This window comes from Micropterus salmoides, unplaced genomic scaffold (assembly GCF_014851395.1).
Source record: "Micropterus salmoides isolate LMB-PRFRI ecotype aquatic unplaced genomic scaffold, ASM1485139v1 Ms_hic_scaffold_20, whole genome shotgun sequence".
In the NCBI taxonomy this organism is placed as follows: domain Eukaryota; kingdom Metazoa; phylum Chordata; class Actinopteri; order Centrarchiformes; family Centrarchidae; genus Micropterus; species Micropterus salmoides.
In genome coordinates this window covers 25,972,077-25,995,613 of record NW_024041151.1, presented here as the reverse complement: position 1 = coordinate 25,995,613, position 23,537 = coordinate 25,972,077, and the positions used below count along the sequence as shown (strand labels likewise).

The following is a 23,537-nucleotide window of genomic DNA, read 5'->3' as shown; positions in this document are numbered from 1 at the left end:
ATTTAATAAACAGAATATAAAATGGATCAGTCAGATTTTGGTGAGTAGAAGCTGTTCCTGATGTCATGTTCACCCTCTTGAACAGGGTGAACCGGGGCTGATGGGTGAAGTGGGACCTGCAGGTCTGGCCGGGTTAAAGGTAAGTTTGTTTCCAGGATGCACTGACGCTGTCGATGACAGGCCGCTCAGCTTTGTATTTAACCTTTTATTGAACTGTTCACAGCTGGGATTGACATTTGTGGATGTATGACAGATCCATTTGATTTTTACCTGTTTCTCCCGTAATTCAAACTGATGTCAGCGTGTATACTTTTTCTGTGCTGTGTGGCTTATTTTAGGGAATCACAGGCCCTCTGGGACCCCCGGGCCTAGATGGACCTCAGGGCCCGAAGGTAATATTATTTGCTTTCAGTAATAATCCTCTGGCATTCGTTCACAATGTTGTTAATACAGTGGGGGAAATAAGTATTTGACCCCTTGCTGATTTTGCAGGTTTGCCCACTTACAAAGAATGCAACAATCTACAATTTTAATCATATGTACATTCTAACAGTGAAAGACAGAATCCCAAAGAAAATTCCAGAAAATCACATCATATGAATTTATAAAAACTGATAACCATCTGATGAGGAAAAACAAGTATTTGACCCCCTGGACAAACAGCAAGTATTCTGGCTCCTACAAGCCAGTTAGTCTTTCTTTAAGACACAGCCCCAATCCCAACCAATTATCTACATCAAATACACCTGCCTCACGTCGTTACCTGTATAAAATTCACCTGTCAACACCCAAACAACCAGCATCCAACATCAGCACCATGGGCAAGACCAAAGAGCTTTCTACGGACATCAGGGACAAGATTGTTGATCTGCACAAGGCTGGGATGGGCTACAAGAGAATCGGAAAGCAACTTGGAGAGAAAAGATCAACTGTCGGTGCAGTTATCAGGAAATGGAAGAAGCACCACACCACCGCCAACCTCCCTCGGTCTGGGCCTCCACACAAGATCTCGCCTCGTGGGGTGTCCCTGATCATGCGAACGGTGAGGAATCATCCCAAAACCACAAGGGGGGAACTGATGAATCAACTGAAGGCAGCTGGGACCACAGTTACAAAAGAAACGGTTGGTAACACACTACGCCGTCATGGATTGAAATCCTGCAGCGCACGCAAGGTCCTCCTGCTCAAGAAGAAACATGTACAGGCCCGCATGAAGTTCGCCATTCACCACCTGGACGACTCAGAAGAGGCCTGGAAGAAGGTGATGTGGTCAGATGAGACCAAAATAGAACTCTTTGGCCTCAACTCAACTCGTCGTGTTTGGAGGGCAAAGAACACCGAGTACAACCCAAAGAACACCATCCCCACCGTCAAGCATGGTGGTGGCAACATCATGCTTTGGGGGTGCTTTTCAGCCAAGGGGACGGGACAACTCCATCGTATTGAGGGGAGGATGGACGGGGCCATGTATCGTGGAATTCTGGACCAACATCTCCTTCCCTCAGTGAGAGAGCTGAAGATGGGTCGAGGATGGGTGTTTCAGCACGACAACGACCATAAGCACACCGCCAAAGCAACAAAAGAGTGGCTGAAGAAGAAGCACATCAAGGTTCTGGAGTGGCCTAGCCAGTCTCCAGACCTGAATCCAATTGAAAATCTTTGGAGGGAGCTTAAAATTCGAGTTGCCAGGCGACAACCTCGGAACCTGAATGATTTGGAGGCTGTCTGCAGGGAGGAGTGGGCCAGCATCCCTGCCGAAATGTGCACAAACCTTGTCACCAACTATAAAAACCGTTTGACATCTGTGCTGGCCAATAATGGCTTTTCTACAAAATATTAACATGCTGTTTGTCCAGGGGGTCAAATACTTGTTTTTCCTCATCAGATGGTTATCAATTTTTATAAATTCATATGATGTGATTTTCTGGAATTTTCTTTGGGATTCTGTCTTTCACTGTTAGAATGTACATATGATTAAAATTGTAGATTGTTGCATTCTTTGTAAGTGGGCAAACCTGCAAAATCAGCAAGGGGTCAAATACTTATTTCCCCCACTGTAATTGTTTCATTTAAGTACATAAAAAATTTACTTGTAGCTGAAATTTTAGAATTACTTTTATGGAGTTATATAACTAAAGTTCAGGAACAGGACCACGCCTCTCCCACTAATTCCACCACCTGCGCCTCATCCAATTCCTCCAATCAACCACCTGTGCTTCACTTATTTCATCTACCTGTGCCTCTAATCCAGTCACATGCACTCACGTATATAAGCCTGTCTAACCCCTTTTCTCTCCCGTTTCTCAGTTCTCACGACCATCAGTTCAGACTCAGACACACATTGAAGTTTCTCGAAAGTACCTTTGCTTACCTTTACACAGATCACGAGCTGCTTCTCAGCCCCCCCAACTGCGATCCGTACGAAGATCCGCCCGCGCTCTCTAATCTTCTCAGTCCATAGTTTTATTATCTCCCATGCAGCTAGCTACACGTCCACCACGACAACGCTCCGTTATTCAAGTTCTCACCGCATCATCCAGTATTTTTCATCCACTTCAGCTCCTGTCCAACTCCTCCGAACACACACAGGCCACAGTGGCCACAGTCGACTCTTCCAGACTTCTGACCGGCCGCACCACCGGCTTCACAACCGACTCGCGGCCCCACATCAGTTAACCCGATCACGGCTCCAGTGTGCACTCAAGGAAGCTATACCTTTCCACCGAAAGGTTTTCCAGCTTACCCAGCGACCTCCAACAGCCTCCAGCAGGCCACTCCGCATTCCCGATGCAGCGCCACATGCACCTGACCCGCCGATGATGTCACGACGACGCCCAGTAACGCAAACGACTCCACTGTTTCCCCTTTTTCTCCCACCCATGTTTCAGGAGGCTACACACCCTACCCCTGCTACATCCCTCACATCCCAGCATCCTTCTTATCCTCTTCCTTTAGCTGCAGCCAACATAGCTCCTTCTGCTCCCCCCCGCTCTACCAGCTCTTTCTCTCTCTGTCTCGCAGAAACCCCCACCTGCGCTACCGTCCATTCCTTCAGCAACCCCTACCCTTGGTCTTCCTACCCCACACGTCGTCAGTGTCACGACCACCAGCAATTCAACTTAACTGCGCCGTTCCCCCTGTCCACGCACTTCAGCCTTGCAGCTGTCCCCGCTTCACCTTACCCCAGGCAACAATTCCGTCATCTAAGTATCGCAAACTCGCGCTTCTTTTTTTGCCATCCATTAACACCACACAACATTCCCGGGGAGCTCCTTACACCCCACGGTATAATCCAGTTAGGAATCCCTCACCTTTAAGTTATAGGGAGCTTACAGTCGCAGCATTTACCTTTGTTGTTCACGTGATACAACACGCTCAGTCTTTCCCAACTGCAGGGACAAGTACGACGACTGCCTCTCCACCATTGGATTTGGCTCCGTTGTTCAGTTCACATATTACGTCCTCTTGCTTCCCAGGCCGCATGCCGTAGTGCAAAACTCCAGACCCCGCAAATAGGCATTCTCGATGCCCCATCTTTCCAAGGCTACGCCCTGCCGTGCCTCCAACTCCCATCATCCCCAAACCACCCACCCTTCTATCAGAAAACATTGCACAATCAACTGACGGTCCGATTCCTCAGAAAGTCAACCAAGGCAAGGCCCATACCATACCAAGGCGGCAGGATGGTGGCACATAACTTTAATGTTACGTTAAATTACATCGCAATGTTCATGTCGCCGTTTCCTCACATTCCTTATGTGGGGGCGCCGACACCAGAACCTGCCGCGGTTGTTCCGCCAGTGTATGAATATGTGTGAATGTTTGTTTCTGTTTGAGCACTTAGGCTCAGTGAATGAATGTGAGTGAATGGTGAATGCAGATGTGGTGTAAAAGCACTTTGAGTGGTCAAAGACGTAGAAAGGCGCTATACAAATACAGAGCATTTACATTCATCCTCAGTCCCGAATTCCAAGCTCCATGCAACCCACCCGCATGACACCAACCGCACCTATCTCTCTCTATTCATTGGACACCCAAACTCCCCCATCCATATCATCCCACAAGGCCGATCCTTTCTTTCCCACTTACCGCTACTATCGGCACTACTACTACTATTAGCACTTGTAAAACGAGCAAGATTGTGACGCAACTTCCTTTGTTCTTGGAAAGGCGTCTCTTTCTCTTACGACAAACACATAGCACAAACCGAAGACACCACTTTACGCCAACGCATAACCCTCACCGGTTTCAGCGGGCACAGAGGCAGATGGTTGGCATCCGAGCAACCGCCAGACCCGTCCTCACACCCCCTTTTATTTAAAACTGTCAGGTTTAAACTTAAAAGTTGTTCCTGGTTGAATTTGGTTTTCGGTTATTCTTTGTTTGGTTTGGGCTCAGGGTGCATAACCACTGCTACCACGTATTTTTACAATTATATTTTTGCTTAACAACAGCAGACGACAGGAAAATCAACAGCAACATTTCCGTGATATGTTAACTTATCTCACCTGATTGAGAGGACTCCTGCCGCTACAGGCACATACTATACGCTTTCTAATACACCATCGCCGATAGAGTATATCACCTGCCGTGCTCTGCTTGAACCACATCAGTTAAGTCAGAATGGCATTAAAATATTTTCATCCATCTCATCAGGGGGATTCTGGGCCTGTAGGGACTACTGGGCCTCCAGGGAGTGAAGGCCCTCGGGTAAACTTAACTACATTTAGCATTTTGTACAATATGGACTAAAGTGCAGCTAAATGAGGAAAGCCATCCATTTGTTTTGTTTGTCTTATACATAGGGAATAACTGGTGCACGTGGTGTCAGAGGAGACACGGGGGGGCTGGGACCACCTGTAAGTATCCTTGAGTATTACTTGAGTAGTTGTTTACTTTATTTGGTTTGTTTTCCATGCAAAGTATGCACAACTTCTCCATCTGTTACATTGCAGTTAACCTCACAGTCCACATAATGTAAACCTCATCCTGTATGTGACTTTTCCAGCAGCTAATGGAGGCAACATTTTTAAATACATGATTTTCCCTTTGCGCTATTACAGCAAACATCAGTAAATTAAGTGGCCGTGGAAGGACTATATTTTTAAGTGATTTAGAGAGAAATCTAGTCAGTGGTATTTCAGTTTTAATGGTCATCATAGTATGTGGTGCACTTATGCCAAATGAATAACAAGAGCACGATGAGTTCAGACTGCTGGCTAACAACTGAAGCCCTGATGATGAACCTGAAATTTTATTTCAGGTTCATCTAACATGGTTTTTACCCATGTTAGCGGCATGTTTGTAGGGACGGTTTGTATGGTCCACCACTTTGGTCCAGCCTGAAATATTCCAATAATTGGATGGACTGCGATGAAATATGCACACACAAACTTTGGTGACCCTATGACTTTTCCTGTAATGCCACCATGAGGTTGACATTTTTGGGTTTATAGGAAAAATATCTTTGCATTTATTAGGTGGATTGCATGACACAAATTCATGCCCCCCTTCAGGATGGATTATAATTACTTTGGTGGTCCCATGACTTTTCATCTATCTCCATCCTCAGGTCAAATCTTCAATTTGTCCAATTCCCCTCAGCCTCAGCTGTACTTTGTGTTTAGTGTTCATTAAAATGAATTACCAAGAGGTGAAGTAAAAATCCACCACAGGTGAAACTAAATGATTTTTGTCTATTGTTGCTATATAAACACGTAAACAGATAACCGCTTAGGAAGTATAAGCCATTAGCAGATGTTTGCACATTAAACTTAAATAACTTTAGCAGCAGTTGAACTCAGTCACCCAGCATCTCACCCTAAAGGCTAATTTTGATTTAATTAACTTGAAGTAAAATTTAATTTTAAGCCCCAAATTAAAAACAAAAAAAATGACTTAATAACTTGTCATGGTAATTTTATTGCATTTTGGTGATATCTGCATTGCAGGGCCTAGTAGGACAAGTTGGACCTCAGGGAGACCTGGGACATAAAGGGGAACCAGGGCCACCGGGACTGAAGGGAGAGCCGGGAGCCTCGGGTGTGTCAGGGGAACAGGTTAGTGAGGTTAACTTGTCATATGTATCTACTGTATGGCATTTAGAAATCCAACATAAATGAAGCACATGGTGCTACACCTTCTTGATAAATACATTTTAATGCAAGCACATGTTTACTTTGTGCAAATATTCATTAAACTACCGTAGTAATATTAATTACCCGTGCAGGGTGAGGATGGTCTGCCAGGTATCCGAGGTCCTCCGGCTCTGCCAGGGTTTGAGGTGAGAACGAAACCGCTATTGAGTAGCGTCAACACATCACCTGATGTTAATTACCTCTGCTAAAGATAGCTTTTTTACCCTCAACAACTCTAACTTTGTTAATTGTGCCTCTTCGTTCTCTTTTTCAGGGGCCACCTGGAGAGATGGGACCCCAGGGTCCCCCAGGTCCCACAGGGGCTCCTGTAAGTGTGTGGTTGTGTACAACACAGAAACACTGTGGATGATGACATTATGTTTTGCTTGCAGCAGCTGGTCTATAATTATACCATTGGTTTGGGAGTGATTAATTATTGGGGAAAAGGGCAAACAATCATAAACTCATGGTGTGCGTGCGCGTGTGTGTTTCTGTGTGTATGTGTTTTGTTTTTGCCACTTATGGCAGTTAAAAGCAGCATGATAATAAAACAAATCATTATGGCTTTGCAGGGAGTGCTAGGAAGACCAGGACCTGAAGGGAAACAGGGAATGAAAGGGGAGAAGGTAAGATCCTCAAAGTCCAATGTGATGTTTTGTCTTTATGCATCTTGTAACTTCTTGTAACATCTTTTACTCATTCTAGTTTTCCAAAACATCTTAAATTGTACATATTTAAATAAAGAAAACAACATTTGATCCATTTTGGAGTTAATTCTGCTTCACTGTGACATACAGTAATTTCACTAAATTGCTCATGAAATACACATATTCACCTTTAGGAAATACTCTTATTCACCTTTTAGCCTTAGTTCGATGAGACGATCTTCACCACTCTCATATCTGTCCATTAAACATGAAGCTACAGCTAGCAGCCAGTTAATTTACTGTAGAAACAGGAGGAAACAGCAAGCCTGACTCTGTCTCCCCCTGTGCCCAGCCTTCATATTTATCTTGCAGACATGAGAGGGGTATTGATCTTATTATATAACGCTCTTCAAGCCAGTAAACATATTTCCAAAATGTCTCTATATCTAACTATCTCTTTAAATCCTGTCCCCACCTCATTTTATGCATTTGAAATGAAACCAAAGTATTTTATGTTGTGTTTTATGTAATTACTCTTTATTGGGATCACCTTTCCCTTGAGAAGAAAATGTTAATTACTTATTAGGTCACAGACTGATCTTTTTTTAAAAAAAACACAAAAAATCACACTGCACCTGTGTCTCCTTTTCCCAGTGGAAGTTGTCGAAAAAGATACTAATTTGCTTTTTCACTGATCAGTATGGTTTTTTTTTGCACCTACAGGGAGATGATGGCATGAATGGATCACCAGGGAAGATGGGCCATGTTGGAAGGAGGGTAAGAGCTTTCTGTTTTGGTCTTGCAAAATAATTTAAGATGTAGGAAAGAGTCCAAGAATCCAATTTTTGGTCATTACCGTTGTTAGTGTTGGCCATTCTGACAGCCACTACATTAATAGATTTATACATAAAACATTGCTGTGGGTTGTTTCACACGTGTCCACTCTTGCTTTTTGTTTCTCATTGAAAATATGGTAAACTTGTCTGCAGGGGAAACGGGGGAAAGCCGGAGTCAGAGGAACCAGGGGAGACAGAGGGCCGAAGGTGGGATATATAGAAACAAGGCCACAGGCTTTGTGCACATTTGGATTAATTATTATGAATGAGCAAATATTAGATTGTGTTTTGTCGTTCAGGGTGAAAAGGGAGACACAGGACTGGCCGGCCTCCCTGGGTGGCCAGGGCTCATCGTAAGTCAATTAATTTGTTCACGTAACATGCTTTCATTTATTTTTATGTCTTAGCTGAACATACCCGCATACATCAGCTATGAAATGATCTATTCAGCAATCTGTCTCGTTCAGTGATTTGGAGAAGAGATCAATAAAGTAATGACTTTCACAATTAAAGTACATTTGATCAGTCAGTGCATTGATGTACATTTGATAAATGTATTTAATTTTTGTCACCAAGGGAATCCCTGGCTTACGTGGAGAGCCGGGAGATCAAGGTGAAAAGGGGAAAGAGGTAAACAAGAATTAATAAACCTGACAAAGATTCAGTGCAAACTTTACTTGCAGGTCCAAACTCAACTGGATCTCATTGGATTCTGTTTGTTCAAAAACAACGCTAGTTTCATTTGTGTTCAAATAACAGGGTTTGTCTTAGATTCAGTAAAAACTGTTAATAGCTGTTAATAAAAGGTTCAGTGTTTAATATTTAGGAGGATCTATTGACAGAAATGTAATGTAATATACATAACTATGTTGTCAGTGGTGTATAAAGACCTTACATAATGAAGCGTTATGTTTTATTATTATGTTTTTATTGCCTTAAAATTTCTGTTTACATACACCGCGGGTCCTCTTACATGGACGTCGCCATGTTGCGCCACCATGTTTCTACAGTAGCCCAAACAGACAAGATGCTCTACAGAGCGTGTTCCTTTACTACGATGAATACGTACGAAGAAGAAAAAGAAGTTGAAGAAGTAGTAGTAGCTGTTGTCGTCTGGTTTTTAAAAGTAAGAAGAAAAGAGAAATTTGGACAAATGGAGGACCACATGTATTATTTAGCAGACAGAGTGTGTCGGCGACCGTAGCTTCTCCTCTGCCCTCGGAAGTGGGGGGGTGAGCGATGAGTGAGCAGTTGGTTGTAATTCGCAACCCTCACCACTAGATGCCTCTAAAACTTACACACTGAACCTTTAAAGCACTAAGCCTTTGAAAGTATTCGTAGCTTCAAAGATACCATGTATATATGTTGGTTCAATTAGAAAAATCTAGTTATAAAAATGTTTTATCTGTATTTTTTGTGTCCTTAGGGTGAGAAAGGAGACCATGGATTGCCTGGACCAGCTGGAGCTGATGGCATGAAGGTAGGAGTATTTCTTGTAATGTCTAATGTTTTTAATTTTTTCATTTATTGGTTCATTTAACAGGGACAATGCACATTAATAAACATTGATGTATATTGTTCAAGGCTGCAACACAGTCCTACCAATAGACCTGTTTCACAGCAGACCTTTTGACATGTCAAAGCAGCAGGTGTAATTAATAACATTAATGATGGCTGTATTACATTAAGGTGAGCCAGAATCAGGGTTTGGCCTTGCACTGCATGGCTCAGTGGAGAGGCTTCCTGGGACTCTTAATAGAGAATCGTTCAATATGAGTCCAAATATGTGCATGTGTTACCATATGTTGTTTAAGTCAGCTGTTAGCCAAAAACCATGGTAACGACTTCTGTGTAATACTGGGCGCGATCCCGTGAAACTGTTGCGGTCGTTCTCACACACACACCCTCCCGCTGACAGAGTTGAAGTGTTTTGAACTTTTTCTTACATTTTTTCAATAGACAGAGACTGATCTGGCTGTTTGATCTGAGTTTCCTGAATAATATAACTGTTTTTCCACCAGGTCTTAAACAGGCAACGACCTTTGCGGCTGTCTCTTATTCATTAAAAATAATCTATTAACTTCAACTGAACTAATTTGAAAGTTAGTATTTATATTATTATTATTATTATTATTATTATGTTATTGTAATTATTAATTATAATAACATCAATTATTAATAATATTTTTTTAATAGAGAGGTTGCGATGGCACAGTGGATTAGAAACTTGTCTTTGAAGTTATTGTCACAGATCCTGTATCCATATGCTGTTCTAGAGCAGCTGCCAGTTTGATCGTGGTGTGTGGGGGGGTTCAGTATATTTTCCTGCTTTTTTGTCCTTTGCCAATCACATTCCTGATTAATGGATTTTTTTGGCCAGAGGGTTTTTACAACAGTAAGCTAATGGGGTGAGATGGAATGAGTTTTAAGTGGGAGTGAGAAGGGTCCTGTGTGATGAGAGTTGTTTTTGCATCAGTCTTGCTGGCTATAGAGATCTGATGGGGAGAACTGGCTGGTCCCTGCTATTTTACTTGCATGACTGATGAGCCAAGAATGTGTTGATTTGTTTTAAACAGAGAGAAGGTTATGCCAGGAAGTAATGGTGAAGGTCTGACTCAGGCAGTTATTTCTTGACAGCTTTGCTAATGTTCAAAGTCTATAGTTTCCTCAGCAAATACAGGCAAAGTCACTGTATTAGGCCTCTTTTGAAAAAGTTTCTAAAGACACCCACCCAGTGCTCCACAACCTTCCCTTTTACTTCCATTGTCAAATTCTGGCCTTTACCCACAACATTTTGTGGCCTAGCATGTAGAAAACAACACAACACACAGACAAACACACAAAACGCCAAGAGAGTGACATCATGAGTCGCTCTGACAGAGGAGTGCTTGCCCTGATAGTCCTTTTTTCATTTCTTGTGATTTTGGTAAGTCATGCTAAAAGTTTTGAAAAATCCAATTTGTCTCTTATGGATATTTGTTGTGTTTTCTTGTGAGTCAGTCTCTGGAAACATTGTGTCATTCTCCTTTTTAAAATATCTTTAATTTTTTTTATATTTTCAGGGTATTCGTGGTCCTGTTGGGTTGCCAGGTCCACTGGGCCCGAAGGGAGAGCAGGTACAGGGAATATCGTAGTTTGTCATCTTATTTTCAGTTTTGTGTTTTGAACTAGACTTTTTACTACATTTGAATATTTTTTTATGATATTGAGGTTTGGCAAATGTGTACGTTTCTCTCTCTCTCTTTTTTAATTTTGTTAGGGAAATATTGGTCCACCAGGACCGAGGGGTACACCGGGGATGCCAGGACTGCCTGTAAGTTTCATGTACTTGCTATTATATTTCTCTTTCATTGTATTTATAACTGGTGTCTTGTTTTTCAGTTTGGCTTTTACGTTGGCTTTCTTATATGGAAAGATGGTGTTTGACTGGGATATATTTTGAATTGAAGCACTTCATCTGTCACTTCATCTTGTGTCTGAAAAATGTAGACAGCACAGGAAGTGGAACGTGTGATGGAAATGTTATTGTTTTATAAAAACTCCTATAAAGTGCAGACTGCTATCTGTCAAGTAACTAATCTTTTCTTCAGCTGCCAGTCTGTTGAATAATTCACAGTTCAGCAGCACATAATGATTGTGTTCAACCCACTGTGTCTTGGGGGGGAGAAAAATCCATTGACTTACGTAATAAAATCTGCAAAGCTGTGGCTGATGGCTTCTTAATGCACATAAAAGCACTCCAAAGCTCTTTGTTGATAAATCCCCTTCGCAGTGGAAAACCATACTAATGCCCTTTTCTTTTCCTGTTCTCTCCTCTGTTGCAGGGTTTGTTTGGATTAAAGGTATGATCTCATCAACTCAAGCACTCTTGTCCTGAAAGATCAAACTCACTTCGGCACTCACTCACTGTTGTCTGAAGCAAACGCCCTGGAGGATTTCTTATGTTGAGATCACTCTGGTTTATGTTGATGGCACATATAATCATAAAGCTGTCACACTTTGGAGTTGGCGTTAGAATGTAATGGGACTTTGCAGCAGTCTTTATTTATCCCATTTTCTTCTCGCTGCAGGGTTTGAAAGGCTACCAAGGTTTACCTGGTCTGCCCGGCAGGAGGGGGCTCCCAGTAAGTTCACAATATAGTTAGACAGAGGATGAAACAAACTCTGAATTAAGGTTTGATTGGTTAATGTGCTTCATATTATTATAAAGCACTTAAGATACACTAGGTACTGTACATCCAAAATGGATATATTTATACAAAGATGGCTACATTAACAGTGCCTAGAAATAAGTTAAGCTAAATATGAGATTAGCCTAGTGTGCATACTCTTGTGTGTCTGACAGTTTGCTTAGTTTATAACTTGACTAGCTTTTAGCTAACATTAGCTTAGCATTCAGAGGAAGTTATTCCAAATTATAGAGTTCTTTGGCTCTCTTGAGTTATTGTTTTAATCTATAATTTCTTGTTGAACACCACATTATTTGATTTTAGAAAATTGTCAAAATGTGAAACAGCTTAAGAAATAAACTTTTTATTTCAGTGACTCATCACTCAGTAGTTCCATCAATCTAAGATTTTTATATTTGTTAGTGTATAGTTTGTATATTAAGACTTCTTACATCACTTTGTGATGAATTACAAAGGTTTTTCAAAATCTAGATAATATTGATCTCTCTGCAGTGTTTACCCAATTTGTGTAATTTTTGTAAAATTTGTTACCACAATCTCCCTTGTGTTTTAGGGCCCACCTGGGGTTCCAGGACCCTCAGGACAGTCACTGAACATGACGTTGACTCAACTCAAGGCATGTGACTCATGAGTTACAATTAGGGTTGCCACCCGTCCCTTAAAATACAGAATTGTCCCGTATTTCCGAGTTGTCTTTAATGCAGCATCACATGCAAATCATCCCACCCGCATTCTGTGAAGACTAGTCCTTTTCTACCCCGTACTGGGTAATACTCGCTGCCATTGTTGGTATGATTAATACCGTCGGGTTCAGGGCCAATCAGAGTCAGATAAGGATGGGTCTCTTGGCAGGGAGTCGAGTTGAAACAACGGCAGCAGCAGCTCCAGAAACGCCCGCGTCCCCTCTGAAACAAAAGCGGATGCAAAAGTAGTCTACCAACGACAAGTGGGAGAAATCAAATAGCCTACTTGATGAGTATCAAGCCAAACTTCACAATTTGTCGGCCAGTGTTTCGTGTGGTGCACAGTGGCCTGTCAGACGTGTGACAGCATGCCGAGGCAGTGTAATGACTTAATAAAATTTACAAATTTTCTGATTGATTACGCTGGATTTCATGTGCTGCCTATCTGTTAAGAAATACTGTTACAATCTAAATTAAGCACATGCCTACATTATGGTATGATTTGTTTTTTTAAGGTTGAGATATACAGTCAGACACATAAGCATTAATTTAATAAGCGATAAAGGTTATTTAATACACATTTAATTATCAAAATATAGTGCCAATGTGAAGAATATAAACAATTGTTATTCATAACCAATCTATAGAATTGCATTCTTCAATACTATAGATTTAAAATAAAATAAATACATAAATATATTTACTGACAATCAAAAGAAGACTACTACTTCTGGTCCACTGCCGTTCATGATTATGGAAAATCCTTTGCAAAAGTCTTTCCAATTCATATCAAGTCATTTGTTTTAGCCTATTTATAGTTCATAAGTTATGGACATGACATTGATTTAATAAATTAATGAAACACAGTTCATATCTCACAAGTTCCTCCAAAAGCCTATATTTTCTGGTCTCACTGTCACACATTGTTGGCCTATGTTTATTATTGTGGTAGCTGTGTATTCAGCTATGACAATAAGACCACTAGTCTGTTGAGTTGTGATGTAGAGAGACAGCGTTTATCTGTTCACACTGATTTCAATAGCAAATAGCTTATTACAAAGTCCACTGGTATCAATCTTAATACTTTCCTGAAAACATGTTTTAAGTTATGATATGCCACCACTGGCACACCATCGGGCCTGTCGTTGCCGGGCCCCCGAGGGGTGTGGCCCCCACTGCGGCAGGCGTCCTTCATTTTTCTGTATTGAAGGGGGCAACCCTATTTACAATTACAAAAGCATTTATCATAAGAGCATCTGAAAGTACAAGTCAACATACACTCAAAGTGCATTCTCCCTCAATTTTGTTGCTCTATTCCCCTGTGCAGGACCTGATGTATGTGTCCGATAAGCCCAACTACCCTCTGATCCAGACTCTGCTAGATTCTCTGCAGCACGAGCTTCGGCTGCTGGTGGATCCTCCTGATGGCAGTAAGGAGCATCCTGCCACCACCTGTCTGGAGCTCTGGCTCTGTCACCCTGAGTACAGCAGCGGTCAGTTCCCGAAACAGTGTCATGACAGTAAATACACACTGAAATAGCTGAAGTTCTAGATACTGTCCTTTCTGTTACATGTGTGTTTTTGAAAGCTAAAATTCCAAAAGTTGCCAGATTCATTTATTACGTCAGAGATCAGAACAGCTCACATGGAGAAATGCTTTTTGTTATAAGGTAAAATTAAAATGGTAACACCCAAAAACAAGTAATTTACCTCAATACAGATTTTATGGTGTGCCTATATATAGATACATAATGCATAATTGACTCCTAACACTTTAAATTCTTATTGAATATCATATAAGTGAAGGGTCCATATTCTCTGTGCCCACCGGTGCACCAGCAGTTGCTAGTTAAAGCAGGACTAATAATACATTTACTAGAAACAGAAAAGAAAAATGTCTACTGCAATTCTTTACGCTTTAACATTTAGCCAATAGTCTATGTAGGAGTAGTTGTGATTCAGGTTTTTCTCAGGTCTTTCTGTCAGTGTGGGGCACAACACTTTCATCCCTGCAGATCTCATTGACCTCTTGGTAACCTTCCCCTGCAGGAATGTATTACATCGACCCCAACCAGGGGAGCCCAGCCGACACTCTGCTGGCCTATTGCAGCTTCTCCTCCGCATCAAAACAGACCTGCATTCATCCTCGAGACTCTCAGGTATAAAGACATCACCCGGGAAAAGCTGCCGGGAAATTGCACCTAATTTCATGTCGTCGTGTTGCACGACCGCAATCTCAATTTGATAAATTGTCAGTCAGCACACGCTTCTGCAGTGATGACTTGAACTTGTGACACAGTCCTCTTGAAGGAAAATCTTATTTCGGTAGTTTGGACATCATTCCTACAGGATCAGTTATTAAATCTATGCTGAGATTCACTGTCTGCCATACACACGCACAAACACAAGTTTTCAGGACTCTACAAAATTGCCATAAATATACCGCGCCCAAAACATCTACACAACATCTATCTCAGCCTCTAGCCTAAATCACCGAAGTATACAAGTATATCCAGCTGCGGCCGTGCAGAGCCTCCAAACCATGGCCAAAATCATAATTTGTTAATCATAATCATAATCATCATAATCACTCTAATAGAGTCAATAGTACATAAAGAATTGATTCACTCAACCAAAGAATAAAATGAATTGGTCTCAGGTAGCGTGAGATGGATGCATCTATCACTAAAGTAGCCAATTTACTTCTGCTTCATGCTTGAGCTGCATGCTAATCCAGAGTTTATCAGCAGCTGTCTGAACATCATTGACCTTCACAGGTCTCATACATGAAAGCAAGACTTGCATCCAGATGTGCAAATGTGTGCCTTCTTTTCTGTGCCTGCAGCTGCCCATGAAAGCCTGGATGGAAGGCTTTTCTGAAGAAGGATCTTTTCAGTGGCTCAGCAGGTTGGAACAGGGGTTTCAGGTGAGTGAATCCGTCTGAGGGAAACAACCAAAAGAAAACATTTCCCCTAATTTGGATGTTATTTCAAATCGCATATTCGCAGATGCATTTAAACTGCATTCCTTGATGTTATTGGACACTTGGGGGCAGCCAATTTTTGATGTTTTGACTGTAGCCCCCCCCAACAACAGCAACAAAATATTTCCATGCTAATATGCAATACTCTTCGTGACGCAGCCTCTCTCTAAGGTCTTCAAAGAGCGGAGGCTACTCGCAATAATTGATACATTTTGTTTGATGTGACCACTCCACCACCGTTACTGAAACTGCATTTAGAGAGAGCACGAGAGAGAGAGAGAGCGCGCATTGCTCACAGCTTCAGCTTCAGTGCTTGTCCGCGACTTCTGAATTGCAAAATTGTAATCAAACATAAATGTTGTCGGTCAGTGTCTGTTCAATATGTTAACACACAGGCAAATATAAGCCTTGGGCTTCAATGTTGCAAGTAATTTTGTGTGAATGGATTGGTGTAAGCACATATAAGATTCTTGTAAATTGCATATTCACACAAATTGTTAGTTTTTTCTGTATTTTGTAAACCGAAAAAAAACCATTCATTCAACGCAAACAGTTAACAGTCGGCGCACAGTAATGAGAGAATATCACACCTGACCGCGACACTGACACCTGTCGCTCTGTGTCCTGCTGTCTCTGTCCCACTCGCTGTGAGACACTACTGTTTTACTGTCTCCAGGATGCTTCATTCCCTCTAAAACGGCTGTGAGCTGCACTTTATCAGAGTTGCTGAAGTGAACATTTGTGTAGAATTATGCTGATATTTCTGTCTGATCACAAGTGTTTTCAGTTTCGTTTTTCTTCCTCTGATGAAGATCAGTGCACTCGTCTCATAGGCTACAGTCCCAGACGGGCTCTGTGTCTGTCAGACAGTCTAAAGGGGGGTAGCCTCAGGGGTGGACTGATAATCTGGCATATACAGTATGTAGGACTAACTGATTTTAAAAAATGGGCCAACGATCGGCCCACTCCCTCCCCCTTTGCTCGAGCTGTTTCTTGTGGGCCAAACAAATCACCAAATACGTGAAAATAACTGATTTGTTTGGCACTGGAGCTGCAGTAGCTTCATCGTCAGCTGCATAGCCTACCCTGCATAGAGCAGGCACTTGAAGGAATAAAGGAGAGCCGTGGCCACTGAAAAATAGCTTGCCTGCATGTATGATCACTCTACTGCATTATAGTACACTAAATTATTTTATTTTGATTTGTCACCTCAGACATTTCCTCAATAAATTGTTGCAAAAAATTCATGGAATGCAGGAAATTAAGTGTTTAAAGCCCAAATGTTTCAGGGGGAGGACCCCCCAGACCCCCTCTAGTTGATTATTATTATTATTATCAGAAAATGGGACAGATGTTTGGGTTACTGTGTAGAGGTCATTTACTGTTGCTTTACAGACGTACTTTGGGCGGCAACAGGGGGTGGGGATGAAAACAAGTGAAAACCATAGACTGTATATAAAAATGTGAAAACATGAAAGATTTCTGGGCTGGGCTAAGCCCCCAATGTTTTAAGAGCCTGGAAACGCCCCTGGGGGCAGCAGAAATCCACAAGTATGAAAAACACCAATTCTAATATCTCATCACTAACATCAAGACTGTAAATGTGCCGTAAAGCCAAAACAATGAGGTAAACAGGCTAAATAGCAAGCAAATCACATTACAACTTACAAACAAAACCGGAGATACTTCAGAGAAGAAGGAAGATACAGTTATTTTTCTAATATTGTTATATGCAGTGTTGGGGTTAACGCGTTACAAAGTAATGCATTACTGTAATCAGATTACTTTTCTCTGTAACGCAGTAATGTAACGCATTGTTACTAATAACAAAATCATCGTGTTACTTGCAAACTGGTTGTTGAACTATCCCCATAAGGGGAGGAGAGAAAAATAAATCAAACGTCCCTTTTCATGCGTGTTTGCGTAATACTTTTCGGACCCAACTTTTGAGTTCAGCGCCAGTTCATGAGGACACAGAAATGGCAGAGCTGCCAAAGACGTCTTTCGTGGGGTGGAGGTATTGCTTCATATTGTTTCGTGAAAGGACAGCGATACCCTCTGGTGCACCTGTGGTGAGGCTCTATAGCCTGGGCAGTCTTGTGCTGACTCAGAGGAGGAACAGATTGTCTGACAAACAATTTGAGACTCTTGCCCAGGGTGTGAACTACAGGGGAGCCAGGGGGAGCTTAGCTGCACTTAATAAGACAACAGCTCACCTAAAAGCATGATTTGTGATATTTTAGGGGGTCTCTAAAATATTGACAGTATGCTTTATTGACATTAATCTCTATCATCATGGATCATGCAGAGCGTCAGACTTCATCCAACCAGAGGGAACAATTACTGACTAATCTGAGTAATCCAAAAATAATGTAACTAGTAGTGTAGCTAGTTACTTTCAGCAGTGAGTAATCTAGTAAAGTAAGGCATTACTTAAAAAAACAAACGTAACTAGTAATGTGTATCCATTACGTTTTTTGAGTAACTACCCTAACACTGGTTATCTGTCACACCACTGATGATTTGATTCATGACTTAATGACTTAAATAATGTTATTGTTGTTGCGTAACTATGTACCAGCTGACATTGTAAATACATCACGTTCTTATTCCTTTCCTATCAGTTTTACTATCCAGGTGCTAACGTGGTCCAGATGCGTTTTCTGAGATTGCATAGTACCACCGCCACCCAGAAGGTGACCTACTCCTGCCACCCAGGACACAGACTGGGTCAGACAGACAGAGACATCAAATTCCTCACTGATACAAGGAAGCAAAGTTACCTCGGAGCTCTTAAAGATTGTGTGGTGTGTATAAAGTTTTGTAAACTTCTTTTTCGCTGTGTTCTGAAAGGCTTGAGAAAGTACCTGTCATGCTGCTGCTGTGTAAAATCTTGTTGAAGCAGGTTCATTTTATAACAATTATTTATTATTAGGAAAAAAGCATCCAAAAAATAGAGGAAAAAAAGAGGAATGAAATACATAATTTTCAGTTTCAGTCATTGCATATGAAAAAAGGTGAGTCATAGCAATTAAATGTAAAAACTAAAAAATGTATTCTATTTCTTGTGTCAGCCTGGAGAGGAGACCATTTCTGGACCTCGGGAGTCTGTGTTTGAGTTTGAAGACCTCCAGCTGCTTCCTCTGAGAGACGTAGCACTGATGGGAGGTGGAAACTTCACACACCAGTTTGGCTTCACTGTCGGACCCGTGTGTTTCAGCTAGGAAATGCTAGAAAGCTGTGCCGTCCCAGAAGCCTCACAGGCCCAGGATACAAACCTCTCTTCAAATCATGGACGTCAAGAGGACAACTTGAACATCTCTCCCAATTTCTAAAGATGTCACTTCCCTTTCCTCTTGTTTTGGGGGATTTGATCTCTCAAGCTGAGTGACCGTTTTAATGAATTTATGAGGACAGAAGTGTCCCCAGGCTTTTTTCACGGAGAAGTCAATTTTGTTTACAGAGACGTTTATCTTGTATTGAATAATTTAAAAATATATGTTTTTTTATCCTTTATAACTCTGTTTGATTTTTGTTTTGTATTGTGGGCTTCTGTCATAGCCTGGCCGTTGGGTATATAAAAGTCGGACTGTCCTAACTGAACAATTAACAATGTGTTCTGCATGGGGACACAGCTAATGTTGTCCCATTGGCTGTGTGTGACCAGGCCAGTAAACTCTCTCACTGTAAGTCCACTACTTTTGTACTGTAAGTCAACTCAGATGTGTCACTTTTCTCATGGTGCCGATCACATTTTATTTGTAAGACCAGCATTTATCTAATCCCAAAAACAATAGAGGGGGGCAGTCATCCTGTTTTATGCATACTTGATGCTGTCTTTTGCCAACAGCAAGATCAAACAAAACATTGTTTATTATTTTTGCAGTTTCATATAATCTATGTTGGGTTTTTTCTTACGTCTCAGGTATGATACATTAATGATGTACACATGGGCGCTGAAGCAGCTGTTGTCACAGTATGCTGATCAGTCTGGAGTATCGCATTCAAACTTAAAGAAATGTTAGAAATGAAAGACCAAAACCAACACTGAAAAAGTTTAGTCTGTGTAGCCAAAGCCTGATATATTGTATTCCTCTGTGCCATAGAGCTCCATCTCAAAGCCACCTAGGTGAACTCATTATCATGAACACAAATGGTGTAGTTTATTTTGACCTACATAAACCGGAAATGCTGCCGGAAAAACTCTAAACGTATTAATCTGCATCTGAAAATAGTCCACAACAAATGCTTTATTTACTCCTGTTTGAGGAATGTTTGCTAAAAACGACAGTGGCCAGCTGTTTTGGGAAATTACTGAGCCTTTAAAAAAAAAAAGTTATGTATTATGAGCTGTTTTTAAAGATTTACATTTTCAGAAGGAAGTGATGGGATTGGGAATGAGTGCCACAGACAGTTATAGAAACGGGAAAGTGTTAAGAGTCGGGCTAAAGCATTGTTGGTTTTGCTCACAATATAATAATGCCAGCCTTATCCTTTAAAATGGTGAACTCCTGCACACTGTCATCAAAAAATGTTAAAGAAGTTTCAGTCATAGATCTTTCATCATCATTAGGCTTTAAAAAAACAATACATTAAGCAGCATATTTTTGAAATAGCCACAGGCAGCAACAACCAGTCACAAATGGCGTCAAATCATGGGAAAGACAAATTAAATTTAACAATTTGTTAGAATTGCATTAAAAGACTAATCAACACATCTAATTTGAGACTGGGAAAAATATTGGGGAAGTATTCCTTGCCTTCCAAACTACAATCTGCTATCACAAACTGGTAAATAAATACAGTCTGATTATCAAGATACAATTTCCATGGTCTGTGATAAAAACCTAGCTGTTGCTTTAATTAATTTTGTCCTGACAGTGTTTGAGAGTTTACCACATTTTCATTAGAGTTCATTCTCCTACACAGCAGTCCAGCAGGTTTACATTAGATTATTTACTGTTTTAACAATAGAAACTGTGTTTAAGAGATTCTCTCTTTTTTTTTTGTTATTCTCGTGTAAACTAAAGACTGAAGTTAAGCAGCCAGAGTTTACAGATCCACCTATTTCCTTCCAAAACAATACTGTAATTTCTTTCACTGTACTGTAAAGTTCATGCATAAGTGCAAGAGCATTGCCCTGCAGTATCCTGCAAAGCTTCCTGGTGAAAAAGAAGAGTACCTATTACCACCCACTTAGCATGGAGTAATTGCTGTCGGCCTGAATTTCTGCTTCATTTAATCTGAGGTGCTTGGGTCCAGAGGAAAGAAGCAAGCCTTGTAGCTTCTCAGCAGAATCGGGATTTGGTGTTTGTCCCGGAGGCGGTCAGTAGTGAGTGATCGTGCAGGGAGTAGAGGAATCACTGGAATGAGATCTCGGGGAGGTTGTGGTGAGAGTGTAGTCTACCAGCTCAGCCAAAACAGCAGCTCTGCAGCTGGAAAACACCAAAAACTTAATTTTCTTGCTTATACCAAATTCTCAGCTGTGGAGAACCAAGGGCCACTGCTATACAACAGGGAAGAAGTGTATTTAATCTTTATCTCAACTAGAATTGGATTAAAGTGTAAGCATCCACTGATTTGCAATTCTGGCCTGGTGTTCAATATTCAGTGTTCTATTGTGTATTTAGGTTTGTTATAGCATCATTCTATATGATTGCCTTAGCTGGCTGAGACTGATCATTGTTTCTTTACTTGTTTTGTAAAATTATCATTTAAAAAAAATATGAAATGCTGGACATCTGTCTTGTGTGATCCCTCCATCAGCTCATTCAATGTGTCAGCTGAATTAAAAAAAACATAACTAATTGTTGACTCAGTGTATTTTATCATTAGTTTTGCAATTATTTGGTCACAAATCAAATTATTAGACAAAAGTAAATTTTGACTTGATGCTGGCGCAACACCCTTATCTACATTTGTTTCTCCTCCAACCCCCTTCCCTCTCCTGTTCAACAGTTCTCATCACTGTGCCTCTCTTCAATCCAGTGTGCTTGCTCTCTCACAGACCCAGACTACATCCTGTGCTCCAACTGCCCCATCGACTATACTTTTGCCACAAGGCCAGGTACTATAAAAGGAAGGTGGGAAGATCAGAACAGCACCCACTGGCACAGCCAGTACAACGGCACAATACTCGTCGATTATGTATACATACCTTCTAATACTGAATCAGCAGCAGCAGTAACAGCAGTAGGCTACAGTTTGTAATAGCAGTGCCAGTAGCCTTGACAGCAAAATAGTTACAGTAGGAGCAGTGTTAGCAGTAGCATTAACTACAGTAGAAGTAATAGTCGCAGTAAAAGCAGCTGATGTTGCAGCAGTAGTAATGTAGTTAAGTTGTAGCAAAAGGTGCAAATGTTGGGGAAGCTACTGTTTTAATGTAGGCTAAGTAACAGTTAATGTAATTCTTTATTATTTTGCCTTTCAATCATGTTAGTTAAATAATATAATGTGGTGAATTTGAAATCCCTTTGCATTTTGTTATATAGTGAGGTTTTTTTGGTGGGGGGGTAATTTTTATGGTGACATCGTTTCCTATAATTTTCAGGAAAGGAACAGATACTAAATTTATCTAAAGGTACCTGGAATAAATTATGTAAGTATGTAGACAATGTTCAAGTGCTTCCTTTTCAATTCCAGTTAATTGCTAGTGTAACGTAGAGTTGAACATACATTTTAAAATGTGTTTAAAGCGCAAGAATACAGTTCAGCTAGGCTATAACAAAATTATAAACGCAACACTTTTGTTTTTGCCCCCATTCATCATGAGCTGAACTCAAAGATCTAAGACTTTCTCTATGTACACAAAAGGCCTATTTCTCTCAAATTTTGTTCACAAATCTGTCAAAATCTGTGTTAGTGAGCACTTCTCCTTTTGCCGACATAATCCATCCACCTCACAGATGTCATGATGCTGATCAGACAGCACGGGGATTGCACAGGTGTGCCTTAGGCTGGTCACAATAAAAGGCCACTCGAAAATGTGCAGTTTCACTGTATGGGCGGGGGCGGGGCGGGGGCGGGCGGGGGGTGGGGGGTGGACCAGTCAGTATCTGGTGTGACCACCCTTTGCCTCACGCAGTGCAACACATCTCCTTCGCATATTGATCATGTTGTTGATTGTGGCCTTTGGAATGTTGGTCCACTCCTCTTCAATGGCTGTGCGAAGTTGCAGTCAGGTCGAGACCCCAATGAGGACGGCGAGCATGCAGATGAGCTTCCCTGAGACGGTTCCTGACAGTTTGTGCAGAAATTCTTTGGTTATGCAAAACGGTTGTTGCAGCAGCTGTCCGGGTGGCTGGACTCAGATGATCTTGGAGGTGAAGATGCTGGATGTGGAGATCCTGGGCTGGTGTTATGTGGTCTGCGGTTGTGAGGCCGGTTGGATGTACTTCCAAATTCTCTGGAACGCCTTTGGAGACGGCTTATGAACATTCAATTCACGGGCAACAGCTCTGGTGGACATTCCTGCAGTCAGCGTGCCAACTGCACGCTCCCTGAAAACTTGTGACATCTGTGGCATTGTGCTGTGTGATGGAACTGCACATTTTCAAGTTGCCTTTTATTGTGGCCAGCCTAAGGCACACCTGTGCTATACCCATGCTGTCTGATCAGCATCTTGATATGCCACACCTGTGAGGTGGATGGATTATCTCGGCAAAGAAGTGCTCACTAACACAGATTTTGATGAATTTGTGAACAATATTAATACAATATAATAAGAAATAGGCCCTTTGAGTTCAGCTCATGATGAATGGAGGCAAAAAAGTGTTCCTTTTATAATTTTGTTCAGTGTACATTACTTTCCAATTCCAAAAGAACATTTACAGGGGTTTAAATTATGCAGGTCTTTAAAGGATGTTTTTTTTAGAAGAATTAAAAACAGCTCCAATAAAATTAAAGTTACCTGCAAAATACCAAAAAAGTTATGCCAATATCTTTTTAGTTTTTTGTGTTATGTGAACATGTTAGCTGGGAACAAGGTGTTGAGGGGATTTTAAGGGTTAATGTTCAAACTTCAGAGCACGTGCACACGTCAGGTGATACGCCGTACCATCC

At 41.3% G+C, this 23,537-nt stretch overlaps 1 protein-coding gene across 2 annotated transcripts in view; it reads left to right on the top strand.

The window, feature by feature from the left end:
- The window catches only part of si:ch211-196i2.1 (collagen alpha-1(I) chain), a 107,305-nt gene extending 87,848 nt beyond the window's left edge, over positions 1–19,457 (top strand). For both annotated transcript variants that reach the window (XM_038734455.1, XM_038734456.1), the window contains 23 exons: positions 86–139; positions 339–392; positions 4,657–4,710; positions 4,806–4,859; positions 5,952–6,059; positions 6,230–6,283; positions 6,412–6,465; positions 6,710–6,763; positions 7,508–7,561; positions 7,774–7,827; positions 7,920–7,973; positions 8,197–8,250; positions 9,047–9,100; positions 10,683–10,736; positions 10,880–10,933; positions 11,445–11,462; positions 11,691–11,744; positions 12,364–12,426; positions 13,821–13,986; positions 14,543–14,652; positions 15,339–15,419; positions 18,101–18,283; positions 18,551–19,457. In XM_038734455.1, coding sequence (XP_038590383.1) covers positions 86–139; positions 339–392; positions 4,657–4,710; positions 4,806–4,859; positions 5,952–6,059; positions 6,230–6,283; positions 6,412–6,465; positions 6,710–6,763; positions 7,508–7,561; positions 7,774–7,827; positions 7,920–7,973; positions 8,197–8,250; positions 9,047–9,100; positions 10,683–10,736; positions 10,880–10,933; positions 11,445–11,462; positions 11,691–11,744; positions 12,364–12,426; positions 13,821–13,986; positions 14,543–14,652; positions 15,339–15,419; positions 18,101–18,283; positions 18,551–18,700 — 1,689 coding nt within the window. In that variant the 3' untranslated portion in view covers positions 18,701–19,457. The remainder of the gene's footprint in view (positions 1–85; positions 140–338; positions 393–4,656; positions 4,711–4,805; positions 4,860–5,951; positions 6,060–6,229; positions 6,284–6,411; positions 6,466–6,709; positions 6,764–7,507; positions 7,562–7,773; positions 7,828–7,919; positions 7,974–8,196; positions 8,251–9,046; positions 9,101–10,682; positions 10,737–10,879; positions 10,934–11,444; positions 11,463–11,690; positions 11,745–12,363; positions 12,427–13,820; positions 13,987–14,542; positions 14,653–15,338; positions 15,420–18,100; positions 18,284–18,550) is intronic.
- Positions 19,458–23,537: the final 4,080 nt, after the last annotated feature.